Source organism: Lithobates pipiens, unplaced genomic scaffold (genome assembly GCF_037356315.1).
Source record: "Lithobates pipiens isolate NorthernLeopardFrog02 unplaced genomic scaffold, aLitPip1_a1.2 Scaffold_10, whole genome shotgun sequence".
NCBI classification, from domain to species: Eukaryota; Metazoa; Chordata; class Amphibia; order Anura; family Ranidae; genus Lithobates; species Lithobates pipiens.
Genome location: NW_027507686.1, coordinates 45,965,875 through 45,985,375, shown reverse-complemented (window position 1 = coordinate 45,985,375; position 19,501 = coordinate 45,965,875). Strand labels below are relative to the sequence as shown.

The window sequence follows — 19,501 nt, the reverse complement described above, 5'->3', positions numbered from 1 at the left end:
AATAAATTAGCAAACAAAAAACAAATCTAGCATATACAATTGTGGAACAAGTAATATTGTAATTGAATATTAAAGATTACCTTTCCTTTTCAATCTGCAGCTCTGTCATTTTCAGCAAAATACAATGCATACAGTGCTTTGAAAAAGTATTCATACCCCTTGACATTTTCCACATTTTGTCATGTCACAACCAATACCGTTAATGTATTTTTGTATATGTGATAGACCAACACAAAGTGGCACATAATTCTGAAGTGGTAGGAAAATGATAAATGGTTTGGGGTGGGGTGCATTTGTATTCAGCCCCCCTGAGCCAATACTTTGTAGAACCCCCTTTCACTGCAATTACAGCTGCAAGTCATTTTGGAGATGTCTCTACCAGCTTTACACATCTAGAGAGGGACATTTTTGCCCATTCTTCTTTGTAAAATAGCTCAAGCTTTGTCAGATTGGATGGAGAGCGTCTGTGAACAGCAATTTTCAAGTCTTACCACAGATTCTAAATTGGACCGGACTTTGACTGGGCCATTCTAACACATGAATATGCTTTGATCTAAACGATTCCATTGTAGCTCTGGCTGTATGTTTAGGGTCGTTGTCCTGCTGGAAGGTGAACCTCTGCCCCAGTCTCGCGTCTTTTGCAGACTAACTGGTTTTCTTCCAAGATTGCCCTGTATTTGGCTCCATCCATCTTTCCACCAACTCTGACCAGCTTCCCTGTCCCACAGAAGAAAAACATCCCCACAACATGATGCCACCACCATGTTTCACAATGGGGATGGTGTGTTCAGGGTGATGTACAGTGTTAGTTTTTCACCACACATAGTGTTTTGCTTTTGAAAACAGGACTTCTAATGGCTTTTTTCAACAATGGATTTCTTCTTGTCACTCTTCCATAAAGGTCAGATTTGTGGAGTGCACTAATAGTTGTCCTGTGGACAGATTCTCCCACCTGAGCTGTGGATCTCTGCAGCTCATCCAGAGTTACCATGGACCTCTAGGCTGCTTCTCTGATTAATGTTCTACTTGTCTGGCCTGTCAGTTTAGGTGGACGGCCATGTCTTGGTAGGTTTGCAGTTGTGCCATACTCTTTGCATTTTCAGATGATGGATTGAAATATGCAAAGCTTGGGATATTTTTTATAACCCAACTCTGCTCTCCACAACTTTATCCCTGAACTCTCGCGTGTTCCTTGGATTTCATGATGCTGCTTGTTCACTAAGGTTCTCTAAAAAAAAAAAAAACTCTGAGGGCTTCACAGAACAGCTGTATTTATACTGAGATTAAATTACGCACAGGTGGACTCTATTTACTAATTAGGTGACTTCTGAAGGCAATTGATTCCACTGGATTTTAGTTAGGGGTATCAGAGTAAAGGGAGATGAATACAAATGCATACCACACTTTTCAAATATTTATTTGTAAAAAAAATTGAAAACTATTTTTAATTTTTCTTCTACTTCACAATTATGTGCCACTTTGTGCTGTTCTATCACATAAACTCCCAATAAAATACATTTACGTTTTTTGGTTATAACATGACAAGATGTGGAAAATTTGAATGGGGTATGAATAATTTTTCAAGGCACTGTATTGGCAACCTGGAGGAGTTCTGTACACAGAATGTGTACAGAATGCACCACAGATATGTAATTTCCTGCTTGTGTGATTGGCTCACTGATTGTCCCAGAACTCTGCCGTAAGATACAAAGTAGATTTTGAGAAACCCCTGCAACAAAAATTGCATTTTTGGTGAGATACTCTCAAAAGGAAATCACTTATCTCCTTAGAGCCCTGCAGATGCAGCAGCTGATCAATACAGCTATTTCTTCAGAATGACAAAAGCTAGGAAGCTGACGTTTGTTAAAATCCCTGCAATGTATATAGATCATCCAGAGGAGTATGTTTATTTTTCTTAACAAAAGTGAAGTTTCGCTTTAAGTATGGGTTCACACTATTGCGATGCGGGAATCGGCGTAATTCCATTTCCGGTTCCCACATCGCATCTCCCCTGCAGGCACTTCACACTGCCCTCTGCGAACTGATGCAGGTGTCAATACAAAGTTAATGACTCCCCCAGATCGGTCCACAGATCGCAGTGCGAACTGTGAATTCGGACAGGAATCGGATTCCATGGATGTGAACATTCAAACGATCCGATTCCAGTGCAGGGGTAAAAAAAAAAGGTTCCTGCAGCTTTTTTGTGCAAATCCAATGCAAATTCAGCTCTTAATTCACAATGCACAGACATCGCATTTGATCTGCAACAGCAATGCGGTGCGAATCAAATGCAATGTCTGTGTTCGCATATGTGTGAACCCAGGCTAAAGCTGAATGTTAGGCAAATACAAAAGACACAAATAAATGCAGCTTTGTAATTATTAATACATTTATGTAAAGAGATGTTTTTAAATACAAGCATTGTGAGCACCAAAATTAGTTTTAATATCAGCCTGTACAGCAGGGCTGGATTATAATAGGAAGAAGCAGCACAAGAAGCCATTAGGTTCTTGTGCGAACAAGGAGCTGTATAATAGTTTAAAGAAGAGTGACCGATACATAAGTTTATCGATGTGTTGCTTCTTATTTAACTGCTCAGTCACAGCTTGGCCATCAAATTGAGGGCATCTAGCAGTAACCAAAGTATTCTGCCTTCTGGGAAGGCTCCCAGTGCCCCCCTGCTGGTAGAATACAATAGTACTGCGGGAGGCATTCCCCCTAACACTGAATGTGTTGACGGGGGAATCAATTTATTTTTACCTGTGGTGGAAGGAAAGAAAATTGAGTAATCTATGGCCTTCCTTAGCAAAAGACATTGTTCTCATTGTACATTAAAAATGGCATGGAATATATCTTAGTGCACAATGCTAATATGGAAAAGAATAATACCAAGTGTATTGAGCGGATGGATGATAGTAACTAGCTAGTTGGTTAATGGAAGTATAGTGTAAATTCCAAGCAGCAGTACAGGGAATTTGAGGAAAAAGAAATCAAACAAATGATCCTGGTAGAGTGGGGTATATCGGTTATCATTCCCTACGAAGTAAGAAAGGACTGAGAGATTTCCCTTTCCTTGATATCACAGACAAAATGCTGAGAAGTGAGAAGAAACCTCTTCAAAGTGAGGGAAATGCCATATTTGACAATTGTCACCGGAAAAAGTACCTATCTCGTACCTGGTGAAGACTGGAATGCTGTGGAGGCTTCTCTTGCACCTCTTGCCCAACACTCGACTCCCCTTGAAGGTGGAGACAGAGAGTGTAAGGGCAAGGAGTTGCACGAGTGCTGTAGTAGCTGGCTGGTGATGCCCACTCTGTAGGTGGGTAGAGCTGGTAGTCGCAGTCCTCAGGACAAGATGCAGGAGCAGCTTGGCACCAGAGCAGTAGATGGAAGCAGGACCTGGAGGCTGGCATCAGTCAGCAATAACCAGGGCAACGAGGGACCGAATCATCAGGCAAAGCCAGATGGCAGGCCAAGGTGTATAACAGCCAGGCAAAGTGGTACACAATCAGCAGGCAGGGCAAGACCAGTAAACAGGCCAAGGTCAGAGTAGTCAGGTAAACATAGTTGAAGCGAAGTCCAAAAGATAAGCCGGATCGTGTACAGGTAAGCTGGTACAGCAAATCTGGTCTCAGGAACATGAGAACAAGCTGAAGACCACTCAGAAACTGCTCATAGTTATAAACCAATTTAAATAGGCTACTAGGTGTCAAGTGCACATGACAATTGGTATGTGCTCACGCACGTATATGCACATGACGAACTGAGTATATCTAACATTGCCCCTTCATTCGGAAAATTTTGCATGTGTGCAATGCACACACGCATGAGCACGAGCACAGGTCCGCACTGGTTTTCTGATGCTAGGAAGCTGGTTTACCCTACAGTACCCCGAGTAAAAGAGTTCCCTTCTATTCCTGGCCTGGAGACAACTTTATAGTTTTGCAGTGACAGTGGTCACCAGAGCTAATATGGAGAGTAGATCGCTCTATTAGGAATGCAGGCAGTGAAAAAAAAAACTGTAAAAAAAAAAACTAAAGTGGTTCTAATTACTAACCACTCTATCCAAAAAGATAGCTACACTTTAACGTTTTCAATCAAGTCAAGATTTGTATATAACTCTAGCTACCTATAGCTCTTTATCCTGTTACTGTTTTGACAGGCTAAAAGTACCTTCTGCTAATGTGGTTTTTTCATAACGTGCTCAGTTTAAGTTGCCCACTTGTCTGAATGCTTTATATTAACAAAGTCCACTCATCTAATTAATCATTAACCATTTTTCATAGATTGTTTAGCTTCAGGAGGTCATTGAGCCTTCCAAGGGTTAATGTGAACAGTAAACCCTTTCCTTGAGCCCGAGAACCCCTGACATAACTGATCTCAGGATTTCACTTTGGCAGAGTGGACGCCAACACTATGCCAAGAATCAAAAGCTTTTTGGAAAGCAGAACGTAGCAGACTTGCAAAGAGGAGCAGTATTAAGTGTGTCTTTGGCAGTGATTAACAGGGACTCCAGTGGCTTGGCATCACGTAGACTGAGTAACAGTCAAATTCCAGCACCTATTAAAGGCTTGGTGGAAAGGAGATGTCTCTCTTTATTCAGAGAAAAGATCCTCAGCTAATGTTATTTTTCTCTAAATGCTCCCTCCTCTCTGTGTATTTTTTTAAATCCATCTTGTCCATCAAGTTGTCAGCTGTCTTTATAGGAATGCTAATATTCCATAGAAAAACACACGCAAGCCTTGTGAGGGTTGTGACCACTACTTTCCGAGAACATATGTTCCTGTGAATTGCACTCACCGCAAGACGTCAAGACTATACAGCAATTCATCAAAGTGTGGTTGTGTTTAAAGACTCATCAGCTGAAACCAGAAATCCCATACAAATAAAGACATATTTCAATTAAAGAATAAAGGGGAGACGATAGTAAATATTATTTGTATGTGCGGTGGCTGGAACCTGGTGCTCAGAGTTGGGCACAGCTCCACAGAGAGCATTTAACCACAGGTACCTGCAGAAGCATGGTTTCACTCCAAAAAGGCCCAGTGAAGCAACTGCACATTGGGTGAAGATGAAGCTAAGACTAATCGAAAACACTCATTGATTGGCTATTATTCTGAAAAGGGGTTACAAGGCAAGATTTCAGGGCACGTTGCTGTCTATCTCCAAGTCGCCAGTGCCTGAAGGATCCCCTTGCTTACTTCTTTACTTAATCTGGATAGTGATTAGGTATTTGTGGGTTTGGAATGACAATGGGCTCAATTCACTAAGAGTTAAATACTGCGTAAATATTTGCGTTAAAATCAAGCCGTGGATTCAAAAAAACGACCTTTAGACCCATTAAGTTCTCTCCAATGCACTTCCTCGTTCATGAGACCCCTTTACCCTGCTAAATTATTTTTTAAAAAGTGTTACCCCACACCTATAAAATGCAGCCAAATCCTTGATCCCTGGATTCTGGAAACAAATGGCGTGCCCTTCACTTATTAGACTGAAAAAAAGGGGGAAGATGCAACTAGGGCAGCTGAGCAATGGATACATATGGTCAAAGACCTACAGAATAACTTTAAAGATTTTTGGTTAGGGTGGATGTATTATTCCTTGGAGATTCCCACAAGTGAGAACATCCCTTGTTCCGCACTTTAGATATGTTGGTATTGTTAGACAACACCCTCTTAGTCGTACCCGGAGTTAGGTAAATAGAGTTGTTCTTTCTCTACTTACCCTCCCTTACTTTAGCTTTTCCAGCTATTTATTGAATACATTCCTTAAATAACGAGTGACTAGACCACTACTTAACAAATGTATTGGTTTACTTTTTTTTTTGGTGAATTGACTTTAACCCCTCATAAGTCCAACAAATGTATTTTGGCCATGGAAATTAATTAATGCCCAAGCCCTAGCCTTAAGGCATGTTTACCAGATTTTAGTAGCATTAAGCGTTTTTTCTTCCCAAACTCTGCTGCTCCTGGGCGCATTGGCGGTGGGTTTTTTCCTGCCTCTAAAAACCTCTAAATGGGCACATAGGCTAACATGGAGTAGGGTTTAGAGGCAGGGGGAAAAAAAAAAAAAACAGAAGCCCCTAGAAGCAGCTGTAAAAACGTCCAGTGTGCATGAGGCCTTACCCAGGTTTATGCGGTATTTACTGAGTGATTTTATTTTTGCGGTAAATACTGCATAAATCTATAGTGAATTGAGTTTTCCACATGAATTTTTCCATATGCTCCATTTGCATGTGATACCTGGGAAAAATGTGTCACATGAACCACATATCACATGCAATATCCAAAAAAAGTGCACTTCATGCAGAGGATGGAAGGAGGGGTGGATTGGAGAAAAGTAGCAAAAGAGGGTAAAGGGCCTGCTTTAAAGTGCAGCATCCTATTAGTACAACTATATAAAATAAAGTGATAAAAATGTGAGCAAACCAAAAAAATGCCAGAACACCCATGTGTAATAGATCTCTAATAGTGAATAATGAATGAAGTGCAATCAATGTAGTTCACAAATCACTTATAGTATGTATGTATACAGGAAAACCTTGGTTTGAGAGTAACTTGGTTTGAGAGCATTTTGCAAGACAAGCTAAATATTTTAATAACTCTTGATTTGATATACAAGCGATGTCTTGATATACAAGTAGCGTCATGTCACACTCACAACTAAGTATAAAAGAGACCAGAGGCGCCTCTAAGTGTAGCAATATGGTTACATTTAATGAAGGTACAACATTTAGCAACTCACATGGTTGATGATTAAAAGAGGCACATCTAAGTATGCAGGTATCCGGGGTAAAGCTGTCCACATAGACCGTCCTCTGCACTGCCATTGATGTCTACCCTTCCACACTGCGCTCCACTAGTGATTCAAGCCTCACTTTTAGATCACTCTACTGCAGGGTAGACTTCCCGGTCACAATTGTAGACTGACAGCAGATGATAGCCGGCGGTAACTTAATTAAATGTTGCCATACTGCTACACTTATGCCGCGTACACACGACCGGACTTTCCAGCAGACTAGGTCCGGCGATCTTCCCGATGGACTTTTGGCAGAGTTCCAACGGACCTTTCGAATGAACAGACTTGCCCACACAGTCCTTCGTTTTGAACGCGATGACGTAAGACGGGACTAAAAAAGGAAGTTCAGTAGCCAATAGCTTCCCTTGTGACGTATTTGGTCCGTCGGACCAGCATACAGATGAACGGTTTTCCCGATAGGAATTGAGTCTGTCGGACAGATTTGAAACATGTTCTATTTCTAGATCCGTTGGATTTTTTATGTGAAAAATTATCAGATTAGCCCACACACGATCTGATTGTCCGACGGACTGATTCCGTCAGATCTAGTCTGCCGGAAAGTCCGCTCGTGTGTACGCGGCATTAGAGGTGCCTCTCTTCTATTTTATGCCCTTTAGCTCCTGCTGGATTTTACTTCTAATCCCCTTGTAGAGGCTTCCATTTGTGGATGGACATTTTAAAGATTACACAACCTATTGCATTGCTATAATCTTTTTATATAGACTACAGACTGAAGGATTTATGAATAAATGGTTGTGGAACGAATCATCTGAGTTTCCATAATTTCTTATGGGGAAATTTGCTTTGCTATACAAGTGCTTTAGATTAGAAGCATGCTTCCGAAGCGAATTATGCTCACAATCCAAGGTTGTACTGTACATGTTTATATATATATATATATATATATATATATATATATATATATATGGGTGTTCTGGCATTATTTATGTATATGTGTGGTCACTATTGATAATATCATATTGGTTTGTTCACATTTGTTATCACTTTATATTATGCACTTTACAGCTTGGTTGCTGCAGCAAGAAGCAAAAAAAAGAGGGTAGGTGGAGAAAGGACATAGGGGTAAAGAAGATAGGTAGAGGGGAGGAAAGCAGTCCCCTATCTTTGACCACTTCAAATTAATAAGAACAGAATCAGCAGATAGTCATACGTGGCATGGTACCAAATATGCAATCATTAATATATGGGATTATGGTAATGATCCAAGTTCTAGGAATGATAGCTCTGGCAGTGCATGAGAAAAATTAGCCCACGTTCACATCAGAGTGACTTGTCATGCGAATTCAAATCGCATGACAAGTCGTACCCTATTGTCAGCAACGGCACTGTAGTTCCTGCATTACTTCTGGCAATTTTGGGTGCGACTTGCATAGACATGTGTGCATGAAGCCACACAGATGTCTTCCAAGTTGCACGGACATGCAGCTTTGAAATTGTGCGATTTCAGATAAAGTCTCACGATTTCAAAGCCACATTCAATGTGAACGAGGTATAAAATAAATTTCTTGGCTGCAGCAATGCAACCAGAAAAGGCAGTGAGCACGACAAGTCCATAGCTCATAAACCAAAAAGGTTGTAGCCGTGTACTTTAGGGCATATAGAAAATAACACCACAAGAATAATTATATAAAACCACAAAATATATTACGCATAAAATGAAAAATAATTTGGAAATCCCTAGTTCAATGTATGCGTGTACAATAATTTACATGTGTTTAGAATCGTACGCAAGAAAATTACTGACCATGGACGCAGATCTTTCCTTTTTAATTTTACCACCCTTATTCATCGAACTTTTGCAGATTTGAACGCAGGTCAGACTCATAAAAAACATACAATATACAGGCCTAAAGGTAGTATCTTTTATGCTCATGTGCATTAGCCCTCAGACATGTTAGCTGCATGTTTACCACCAATACAGAACGGAACTGTCTTATTTGGAAATGCTCGGCTAAGTTTAGCTTGGTGTAAAATTTAAATGATCATTTAGTATTCTTTTATGTTAGAGCCGCTGTGAAATGCGCTTTGTTGCATTACATATGACTGGCAGTTACAATCAGTTTAAGGTGACTCTAATGACCCTTCTATTCAATGTACATGCACTTCCAGCAAAATGTAAAAAAAAAAAAAACTGGGCCAGGAGGACACAATAAAGTTCAGAATGATGATAAGGGGAAAAGAAAGGCAATTAATTATTACCAGGAAAGAAAAGAGAGCACAGCAAATATGTACAAGAAGAAAACGTGTTATCACTCGACCTTAAACTTTAAATAGAATGAATGTTTTTCTTGATATTTTATCTAATAAAATGATGGCTCTTACCAATACCACTGTTGGCTCCGGTAACAATGATGACTTTTGCTGAGAGATCGCAGCCCTGCAGAGTGTCCATAGCAGTGGTGTTCCCATCATACTTCTGCCTTGTGTTCATCTTCCCAGGCTGATCTTCTACAGTGAAGGCAAGTCTTGGATCCAGGTAAGTAGTCCTTTTATTTAAGTGGCTGCAGGAATGAAAAATCATATGAGAGTCGTGGTATATTTATTTCCACTATCTCTCATTAAATAGGTTTTCTACCTTAAATAGTCACTTATTCAATTCTAATTTAACCACTTTCAAGCGTTCAGCGCTGTCGTACTTTGAATGACAATTGTGCAGTCCAGCAACACTGTACCCAAACTAAACTGTTATAATTTTTTTGAGACAGATAGAGCTTTCTTTTGGGGGTATTTAGTTACCACTGTGTTTTTTGCTAAGCAAACTAAAAAAATACCAAAAAAAAAAAAAAAAAGTTTCTTAGTTTCTGTTATAAAACTTTGTAAATAAGTAATTTTACTTGACTGATGTGAGCCGATGAGGCTGCACTGATGGGAACTGAAAGGCGGCATTGATAGGGAGGCACTGATGGGCACTGATGAGTTTGCACTGATGGGAACTGATAGGCAGCACTGATGGGAACTGAAAGGCGGCATTGATAGGGAGGCACTGATGGGCACTAATGAAGAGGCATTGATATGCGGAACTTATAGGTGGCATCTGTCAGTGCAGATGTCCCCTATATGGATTTGTCAGTTTTCTGCTCTCCACTCCTCACGCCTTGTCAGCGTGAGTGGAGGATTGCAGATAACCAGGAAATCATGTTTAGATTGTGATCAGCTGCGATTGGACACAGCTAATCAGGTGGTAAAGAGCCGCCATGATTTGCTCTTTACCCCAATCTGTGAAAAGCTGCATCCAAATTCGTCAATCGTCTATAGCGCAGTCACTGGGCGTTTTTTTGTTTTAGTTTTGGACAAAGTGCAGAGGGATTAAAACGCTTGTTAGTTTTTTATTGCTGTCTGTTCTCCCGTTAGGGAGACTCACCCTCTATGTGTGCGGTTTACCATTATCATTAAAAGGGAAAGTAAGACTCCATGCACACTAAAGGTTTTTTAAGCCCCTTGAGGCTGTTATTTTTTTCTACTCCTAGAGGCTAAATAGTGTTATCCATGCACACTACATTAGGCTATTAGCACTTTTTGAGCTTCAGCGTTCAGGAGCAGAATTTTTTATTGTCTTTTTAGAGTTTTTTGGGGGGATTTTTCCAGCAGAAAAAAAAAAACGCTGAATGCTACTAAACACTCCTAAATGCTTCTAAAATGCCACTAACAGCTTTTTTTGAGCTTTTTCTTCTTCATGTACTGCAAAAATGCTAACAAAATGCTACTTCTTCTAAAAGTTACTAAAATAGAATAATAATAATAGAAGCTGGCACAAAATTTTTTTATTATCAGTATTTTTCATCCAGCGTTTTTTCTAGCTTTTTCTGAGCCTTAGCCCTTGTACACACGGTTGGAGATTCCGACAACCAAATCCGTCGGATTTTGTCCAAAACTGTTGCATACACACGGTCGGACAAAGTTGTCGGAAAATCCAATCGTTCAGAACGTGATGACGTAATTTCGTTACGATGGGACTACGTTCAGGCTAGTAGCCAATAGCTTTGATGTAGGAATTTGATCTGAGCATGCGTGGCACTTTGTCCGATCGGAATTCTCTACACATGATCGGAGTATGTCCGATCGGAACATTTTGTCGGAAAATATTTCCGGCAAGTTTGAAAATTTGGTCCGATGGATATTCCGACGGAAACAGTCCGATTCAGACCACACACAGTCGGAATATCCGACAAAACGCTCCGATCGGACACATTCCGTCGGAATCTCCGATCGTGTGTACAAGGGCTAAGAGAACAGAAATTTTGGGTTGTCCCCAGAAAAGTAAAGGAGGGGAAATCTTTCAATAACTTCCTGTTTGACTATGGGACAGGAAGTGAAGGCAAATCTCCGCAATGGGACACAGATGGCAAAAAAATATCTGACAGGGGTTATAAGCCTCCAATCCCAGATGAAACGCATTAGCCAAAGCTAGCAATGTAATGTTCGCACGCATGGACAGGTTGACAGCTATCACGGCCATACTTATTGGCGCTGTTTGCTTATACATTGTCTATATTCTGCAAGTGCAATTTTTCTTACAAATAAGCCTTTTAGATGAAGTATAGTATTACGAGTTCTCCTCCTTGTTGCCAATATATGCATATTCCGGAACTGGCTGGTGGAGTCTCAACAGTTTATCATCTTCTCACAGCGGTGCTACCATGGCAAGTAGTGACTGATCAAACAGCGGTAGTATCAGTCCTCCAAGGTGAAATACATTTAAGCGCTGATGATCTCTTTATGTGAGATACTATTGGTCTGTTAAGCCATTCTGTTTGTCCTAAGGAGCACATTCGTGACACAGAAGCACTTTTCATAATTTTTTAGCACAGAGAACCTTTTCCAGCAATTGATGGACTTTATTTGAATTATTAATTTACTCATTAATTATCTGTTACTTATAGTTATTCACATATGAACTTTTTTGCACTTTGCAGTTTTACTTTGATCTGGAATATTTGATATTTATGTGTTTGCATATGATCTGCACTTTATTATTATTATATGTTGTCAGTTTGGCAGAGGATATGTGACGTTTTAGGATATTCTGTATCATTTGAATATTTATTAATCACTGATTTAAAGAGACAGTGCATTACTTTTAAATTAAACTAAGGGTAACCCTCCCTTGCTCTATCCATAATGAAGAAAACAACGTTTTCCTTTAAGGGTCGGTTCACACTGAGGCAGACGACTTGCAGCACGACTGCCTCAGGCGACCTGCATCCAACTTCAGCGGCGGCTTGCAAAATTACTTCTGTATAGAAGTCAATGCAAGTCACCTGAAGTCGCCCCAAAAGTAGTACAGGAACCTTTTTCTAAGTCGGAGCGACTTGTGTCGCTCCTATTAGAACGGTTCCATTGTACAGAATGGAGTGCGACTTCTCAGAAGGCTAAGTCACCTGACAAGTTGCCCCGAGTGTGAACCGAGTCTTACTGTGTTGAGAAAATACACAGGCTGTGACTGACAAATCAAAGTTACAGATGTTGAACAAGTATGTTGACTTTATTCTACCTTCACTAGTTGTTTGCTTGTTCTTGGCATGTGACATCCCAGATAGCAAGCAATTGTGCTGCAAGATTACTTGATAAGCTATTGCTAGACATTCCAGGCTTCACAAGTTTGTTGCACATGTAGCACCCTCTAGGCTGCTAGAAGTATGTATATAGGTCTTTGGCAGAGTAGGTCAATTTAGGCAGTTCTGCCTGGCAGCCAGTCCTGTTTGTTTTGATCTGGGCTAGGAGTGGCTCAGGGTAGCGATGGGTGACTCACAGGCAGCAGAGCATCCCCAGGTCCCTCTACTACTTTCCATAACATTCTGGTGTTTTCTGGAAAGAGAGGTGGAGAGGGGAGGTGGAGTTGCCTGGGTTGTTCTGAGGAGCCCTAACCAATCCCCAATTTGGATTGGCAGGGGGCAGACCTCCCTAAATACCCAGGGTCAGCACAGCTGAGGGAGGAGTTGTTGGTTGGGTGGAAGTTGGAGATGGAGTGTTAGGCTGTCAGTGGCCTTGGAGGGCATTCCCCAGTCTGGGGGGGGTGACAACACACAGAGGTGTCCTGGTCAAGAGGAGCAAGGAGAGGACAGTGGGAGAGAGCACTGCCAGGCAAATCTCCAAGGAGGAAGTACAGGTAGCTGCCAGAAGGACTGGTGAGTGAAGCACAGTTGAGAGGACTGGGAACACACGCCTGAGAGGACTGATAGAGAGCAGTCTGAGATGGGTGTAGAACCAGAAGAAAGGACTGGGGAGGCACACCTGAGAGGACTGGGATATTGCAGTCTGAGATGGGTGCAGAACCAGGTGAAAGAACCGTGGAAACATGTGCAGTGGAGAGAGGCAGCTGCAGCCATGAGGGCTGGCAGGGCCCGAAGATGTGGTACTGGGCTCAGTAGCCAGGGGGACATCTAGCACTATAGAGCTACCTTATTTTTGTTGCTACACTAAAAGGGGACCATTATTAGGTAGACAAGATTGTTTGGGTAACAATTTTTTGGTAACAAAGTAAATCAATATTAGGTTATGGCTCGAGGAAAATTTTGAGGCTCAGCTCATTCCTTTAGGCTGTAGATCCAGGACTGTTTGCTATGCCTCACTTGGCCAAGGGGCACTGTAGTTCATATACACATATATACGGTAATATGCGCAACAACCAATTAACCCCTATATGATTGGCCTGAACTATTCATTATTCAGCAATCTTCCTTTCCATGTTATACACATATGGGTGAATTGGCAGTTCTTAGAAATCTTTACAAGCTGGCAGATTAATATTGCAACTCAGGCCACAGACCCTCTTTACAACCTCAAGTACCTGACTTACCTGTTGATACAATTCTTCTACACAATATCCGTACAAACTTGACATACGGACATGCAGCATGTGTAGACCCGCTATTATTGATAACTCAGGATTAGGTCTTCATGTTTGTTAAATTTTAAATAGCAGCACCATTTTTTCTTTCCCCCTAGCTGGTTTATGTATGTGTATGCATGTGTGGGGCCCCGAAATTGTGCGCCATATTGTGACAACGTTGTCATTTTTGGTATAAAAAAAAGTGTGTTGGTTTTTTATTGTTGGGTACAATGGGGGATTATCTCCACAACTATGTCATTAGATATCTTTAGTGGATCAAATTTTACACTTGTAACTTTAATAAAGATATTTTGCAATATAATATACCATGGCGGACCCTCCTAATTGCTTTTCTGGGGCATCTCTTTGCTCCATCACCACAAACTTTTTTACATTGATCTCTGAGCTTTGGAGGTGTCCCGTCTAACTGACAAATCGGTAATTATTAAAATACATGTTGATATTCTCAACTTTTGTAAAGTGGATTCCATGTATGTTTTTACTTATTCAGGTGCATTCAGCCTGCATTTGAGATCAGTTTCAGATGCTTCTACGATCGTTTAGGGTTCATTTACAAGGGCATCTGACCTCAGGGGTTCATTTACAGGGGCACCTGACCTCAGGGGTTCATTTACAGGGGCATCTGACCTCAGGGGTTCATTTACAGGGGCATCAGACCTCAAGGGGTTTATTTATAGGGGTATCTGACCTCAGGGGTTTATTTATAGGGGCATCTGACCTCAGGGGTTTATTTACAGGGGCATCTGACCTCAGGGGTTCATTTACAGGGGCACCTGACCTCAGGGGTTCATTTACAGGGGCACCTGACCTCAGGGGTTCATTTACAGGGGCATCTGACCTCAGGGGTTCATTTACAGGGGCATCTGACCTCAGGGGTTCATTTACAGGGGCATCTGACCTCAGGGGTTCATTTACAGGGGCATCTGACCTCAGGGGTTTATTTATAGGGGCATCTGACCTCAGGGGTTCATTTACAGGGGCGCCTGACCTGCAATTGACCTTCTCATTTTTCCTTGCCACGGTGACATCATGCTCCTTCTCTTGTAATCTGTGAACTTCCTGGGGTCATTCTTCAGGTGTCCACATCACTACCTGCTTGATGTGGACAACTCCTATTGGTGGAGGAAACACACTTCTAGTGGCCAGGTCCTCTCTCATAGGCTCCAGAGGCGGGGGCTGGTAGATTGTGAAGAGACCAGTGCCCAGGAAGATAACGAGCAGGGAAAAATGCTCCCCAGGGCAGGATATTATTGTTCATAGAGGAGGAAACTGTGAATGATTGTTTACACTGTAGGGTGACTTAGGAAGAGGTGTTTGGAATCAAGACTGAGAAGTAAGGTAATTGATTCACAATGCACTATTGGAATTGCATTTTTTCCTGTATTTGGTTTTTAAGCTACGTTTGCAATCCCATGGGCTTGTTCTGATACGAACAAAACTGTCAACACATGTATGCATACTCACTCAACAAAATACGTTTGCCCGTTTTCATCAGTTTCTTGTTCCCAACCATATGGTAGATCTGAAAGACATAAATACAGATTTAGTAACCTTCTACTCACATGGAAAATACACCAACAGGTTTGTTCACTTTCTCTTTCTGTTCCCTGCAATAACTCTTATGCCGTGTACACACGATCAGAATTTTGGTCGGAAAAAGCTCTGATGGTTTTCCCAACGGGATTTCGCTCAAGCTGTCTTGCATACACATGGTCATACCAAATTGCACCCGCCAAGAATGCGGTGACGTATAACACGTACAAGGGGACTAGAAAAAGGAAGTTCCATACCCAGTAGCCAATAGCTTCCATCTCGTAGTTGAATCTGAGCATGCGTGTTTTGCGTGTCGGAATTGCATACACACGTTTGGAATTTGAACATGCTCTCAAATTTTTGCTGGTGGGAATTCAGCCAGCAAAATTCCGATGGAGCATACACACGGTCGCATTTTCCGATGAAAAGCTCTCATCGGTCTTTTGCTGGCCGAAATTCCGATCGTGTGTACGCTGCATATGACCCCTTTCACACTGGGGAATTTTTCAGGTGCTTTAACTAAAAAAATAGCGCATGTGAAGCGCCTGAAAAATGGTTCGTCTGCAGTGCCAGTGTGGGAGCCGAGTGCTTTTACACTAGGGTCCTGTCCTTGCCGGACATCAGAAAAAGTCCTGCAAGCAGCATCTTTAGGGTGGTTTGCGATTGGTGTATACACTGCTCCTACCCATTGGAATGTGCTACATGGGCGCTTTTAACACTTTTTAACATCTTCTAGGGGGTTAAAAGCGCCCTGCTCCCACCCGAATAGAGGCGCCAAATCACCACTATAACAGTGGTAAGGCGCCGCTAAAACTAGCAGCGCTTTACCACTTCCGCCCCAGTGTGAAAGGGCTCAGAGTAAATCACAACATTCCTGGCTGTTAGCTGCCAATCCTTTTTGTGTATAAATAACTACAATACCTAAATCATGACTTCAGGCAGATATAAAAAACATTTCAGTTATGCATATATGTGTGGCACCCTCCTAGCTAGGTGCTACAGTGTAGATAGTTCATAATGTATTCGCCAGAGTCTAAGCATCTACTGCCCTTGAATTAAAGTGGTTGTAAACCTCAGCCAGTCCATTGAAAATGGGTCGTGGATGGGTATTCCAGCATGACAATGACCCAAAACACATGACCAAGGCAACAAAGGAGTGGCTCAAGAAGAAGCACATTAAAGATTCTGGAGTCGCTTAGCCAGTCTCCAGACCTCAATCCCACAGAAACCCTCCAATCAGCTCTCAGAACACATCTCACTGAGCTCTGCGGAGTGTAACTTCAGCTCCCCTCATTATTTTTCTGACAGCTCAGACAAGCTGTATAAATTCTGGACTTTGAATGGCTGCAGATAAACAGGTACAACCTATGTAAGAGTTTTACTTTAATCTCTGTGTAGCAACTAAGGCCAGTCACTTCACTGGGTATATGTAAGGGTTTACAATCACTTTAAAATCGACCAGCAGAACTTGGCTTGATTGTGAAGTCAAAACTGGACAAAATACTGACAGCTTCAATAAAATGTATTGAAAGAGCAAATCAAAATTGGAAAACATGTTACGGTCTCATTTATAAGGCTTTCATTCGGTATGCTGTTTAAATAAATGCTCAGTCCATTATTATTTTTTATTATCATAGGCTGACAGATGGACAAAAATGAAAAGCCTGCTGGCTTTAGCTGTTACAGTAAACTGGTCACTGTGTGACCACAGTGCCATAGTTATTATGGTTGAAAACCACACTGATCGATTGTTTGACATGTTTCACGGTGGGGGTGGTGTGTTCAGGGTGATGTGCAGTGTTAGTTTTCCGCCACACATACGTTTTGCCTTTAGGCCAAAAAGTTCAATGTTGGTCTCATCTGACCAGAGCACCTTCTTCCACATGTTTGCTGTGTCCCCCACATGGCTTCTCGCAAACTGAAAACCGGACTTCTTATGGCTTTCTTCTTGACACTCTTCCATAAAGGCCAGATTTGTGGAGTGCATGACTGAGGCTGGGTTTACACCTATGCGAAGGCCCCACATACAATTCGCATAGCAGAAGAATGTGACCAGCTCTCTATGAAGCCGGTTCACATATCTCCGGGGCGGCTGTGGAGCACGCTGCACTGTGCGTCTTTGGCGCCATTTCAGGGCCAAATTCAGGCAAAGATTCAGCCACGATTTGTCCCTGAACCGGAGAACAGGGGCGCACAGTGTTCCTGTGTGATCCGTAGCTGGTTCCAGCATCAACTAAGCCTAATAGTTGTCCTGTGGACAGATTCTTCCACCTGAGCTTTGGATCTCTGCAGCTCCTCCAGAGTTTCCATGGGCCTCTTGGCTGCTTCTCTGATTAATGCTCTCCTTGCCCAGCCTGTCAGTTTAGGTGGACGGCCATGTCTTGGTAGGTTTGCAGTTGTGCCTTATTCTTTCCATATTCGGATGATGGATTGAACAGTGCTCCATGAGTTGGTTCCACTAGATTTTAGTTAGGGGTATTAGAGTAAAGGGGGCTAAATACAAAATGCACGCCACACTTTTCAGATATTTGTCATAGATTTGGAAAACCATTTAGCATTGTCCTTCAACTTCACAATTATGTGCAACTTTGTGTTGGTCTATCACATAAAATCCCAATAAAATATGTAGAACCCTGGGATTTAGTCAGGGAGCTCCTCACCAGATTGCATGCCAGGAGTAGCTACCTCAGTTAATTGATAGAGATCTATTGATTTCTCCCTAAGTTTGGCCTTGTTGCACTTTTCTCTTCTACCACTAGGTGGCCGGGAACTTGTTGGTACTAGATATAAGAAGGGCAACCCAAGGTCAGGTTATAAGTATATGGGGAATCTCAGGCAATGGGCAGAGGTTTTCTTGAATCCCTTGGCCTTCTGGAAAAACCTATATATTTGGGTGGAGTCAGGTGATCAGTGTTCTGTACCATCCTGACTGCTGTCTAGGTGGACGTGTGCCGTACACCCCAGGCTGCTAGGCCAGAAATTGGGCCTATCCTGTGGGCATCAGGCTGTGTGAGGGCCTATCCAGAAGTGACAGGGCAGCGCAGAGTTGGGACTGCGGCTTGCAGTCCAACCAAAAGTGACTGTTCTGTCGGCCGGAGAACCTGTCAGTGGTCGGAGGTAGAAGGGGAGCTGCCGCCACAAAAGGACCATCCACCTTTACCAGGGACCACAGTGAGTAACTGAAGCAAGCACTGTAGCAGTATTCTCAAAGAACGGGCACGGTGGAGAATCGGGAAACTTCTGGCAGTTATCATGTCAGGGACCCAACCAGCAGAGGTGACGCTTGCAGAGCAGCCTTCTGCGTCAAACCAGGGACGGAGCCGGTCAGCAGGCGTGAAGCTTGAGAGGTATCTGGAGTGCCAAGCTAGGGACCCAGCAGAGAAGCATGGTAGATGCTTGAAGGCGATTCCACAGCAAAAGCCTTGAGGAGGTCAAGGGATTCATAGTCAGTAAATCAGTGAGTCCAGTGAGAGACTAGGAGCTCAAGGGGCTGAAGAACTACAAGTAGAAGTTGTAGTGAAGCTGGGAGAACTGTTGAACTTTGTGTTAGGAACTGTTAGGAACGTGCATAAGTGGCGCCTTGTTGGGCCTTTCCCTGTACGGCTGTCCTATTGAAGTCTCAGTCTGAAATTGCAACCACTCAATGGTGTCCTGGCCCTAACCCTCTTTCTCTCCAAAATATAAAAGGACTGTTAAAAGAAATAAAATCTCTTTTGCATCCAAGAAGTGTCTGGCGACTTTCACCATCTTTGCACCTACTATGCCTCACAACCCACTACATATGGAAGGATGTCAACTATCTTTGGCCTTGGAGGTCCTCATTAGACTGGAAGAGGCTAAAGATTTTGCTACAAATACATTTACATGTTTGGCTGTAACATGACAAAATGTGGAAAATCTCAAGGGCACTGTAGATAGATAGCTTCAGGCAAGATGTACCGTATATACTCGAGTATAAGCCGAGATTTTCAGCCTCTTTTTTGAGGCTGAAAGTGCCCCCCTCGGCTTATACTCGAGTCATCGCTGTCTGCCCGCTCGATCAGCGTGTCGAGCAGACAGACAGCGGCCATTCTATAATTCAAAAGCCGCGCCTCCGGCTCCGCCTTCGCCTGTGATAGGCGGAACACTGAATTTCCCAGCAGCCTGTGTTCCGCCTATCACGGACATCGTCTCATCCTCGTACTACGGACGAGGATGATACGATGTCCGTGATAGGCGGAACACAGGCTGCTGGGAAATTCAGTGTTCCGCCTATCACAGGCGAAGGCGGAGGCGCGGCTTTTGAATTTTACAATGGCC

At 42.5% G+C, this 19,501-nt stretch overlaps 1 protein-coding gene across 1 annotated transcript in view; it reads right to left on the bottom strand.

Moving 5' to 3' along the window:
• The window catches only part of WWOX (WW domain containing oxidoreductase), a 1,357,802-nt gene that overhangs the window by 1,324,305 nt on the left and 13,996 nt on the right, over positions 1-19,501 (bottom strand). The window contains exons 4-5 of the mRNA XM_077454509.1: positions 15,134-15,191; positions 9,142-9,320 (exon numbers count right to left, since the gene is read on the bottom strand). Of these exons, the coding sequence (XP_077310635.1) occupies positions 9,142-9,320; positions 15,134-15,191 (237 nt within the window). The remainder of the gene's footprint in view (positions 1-9,141; positions 9,321-15,133; positions 15,192-19,501) is intronic.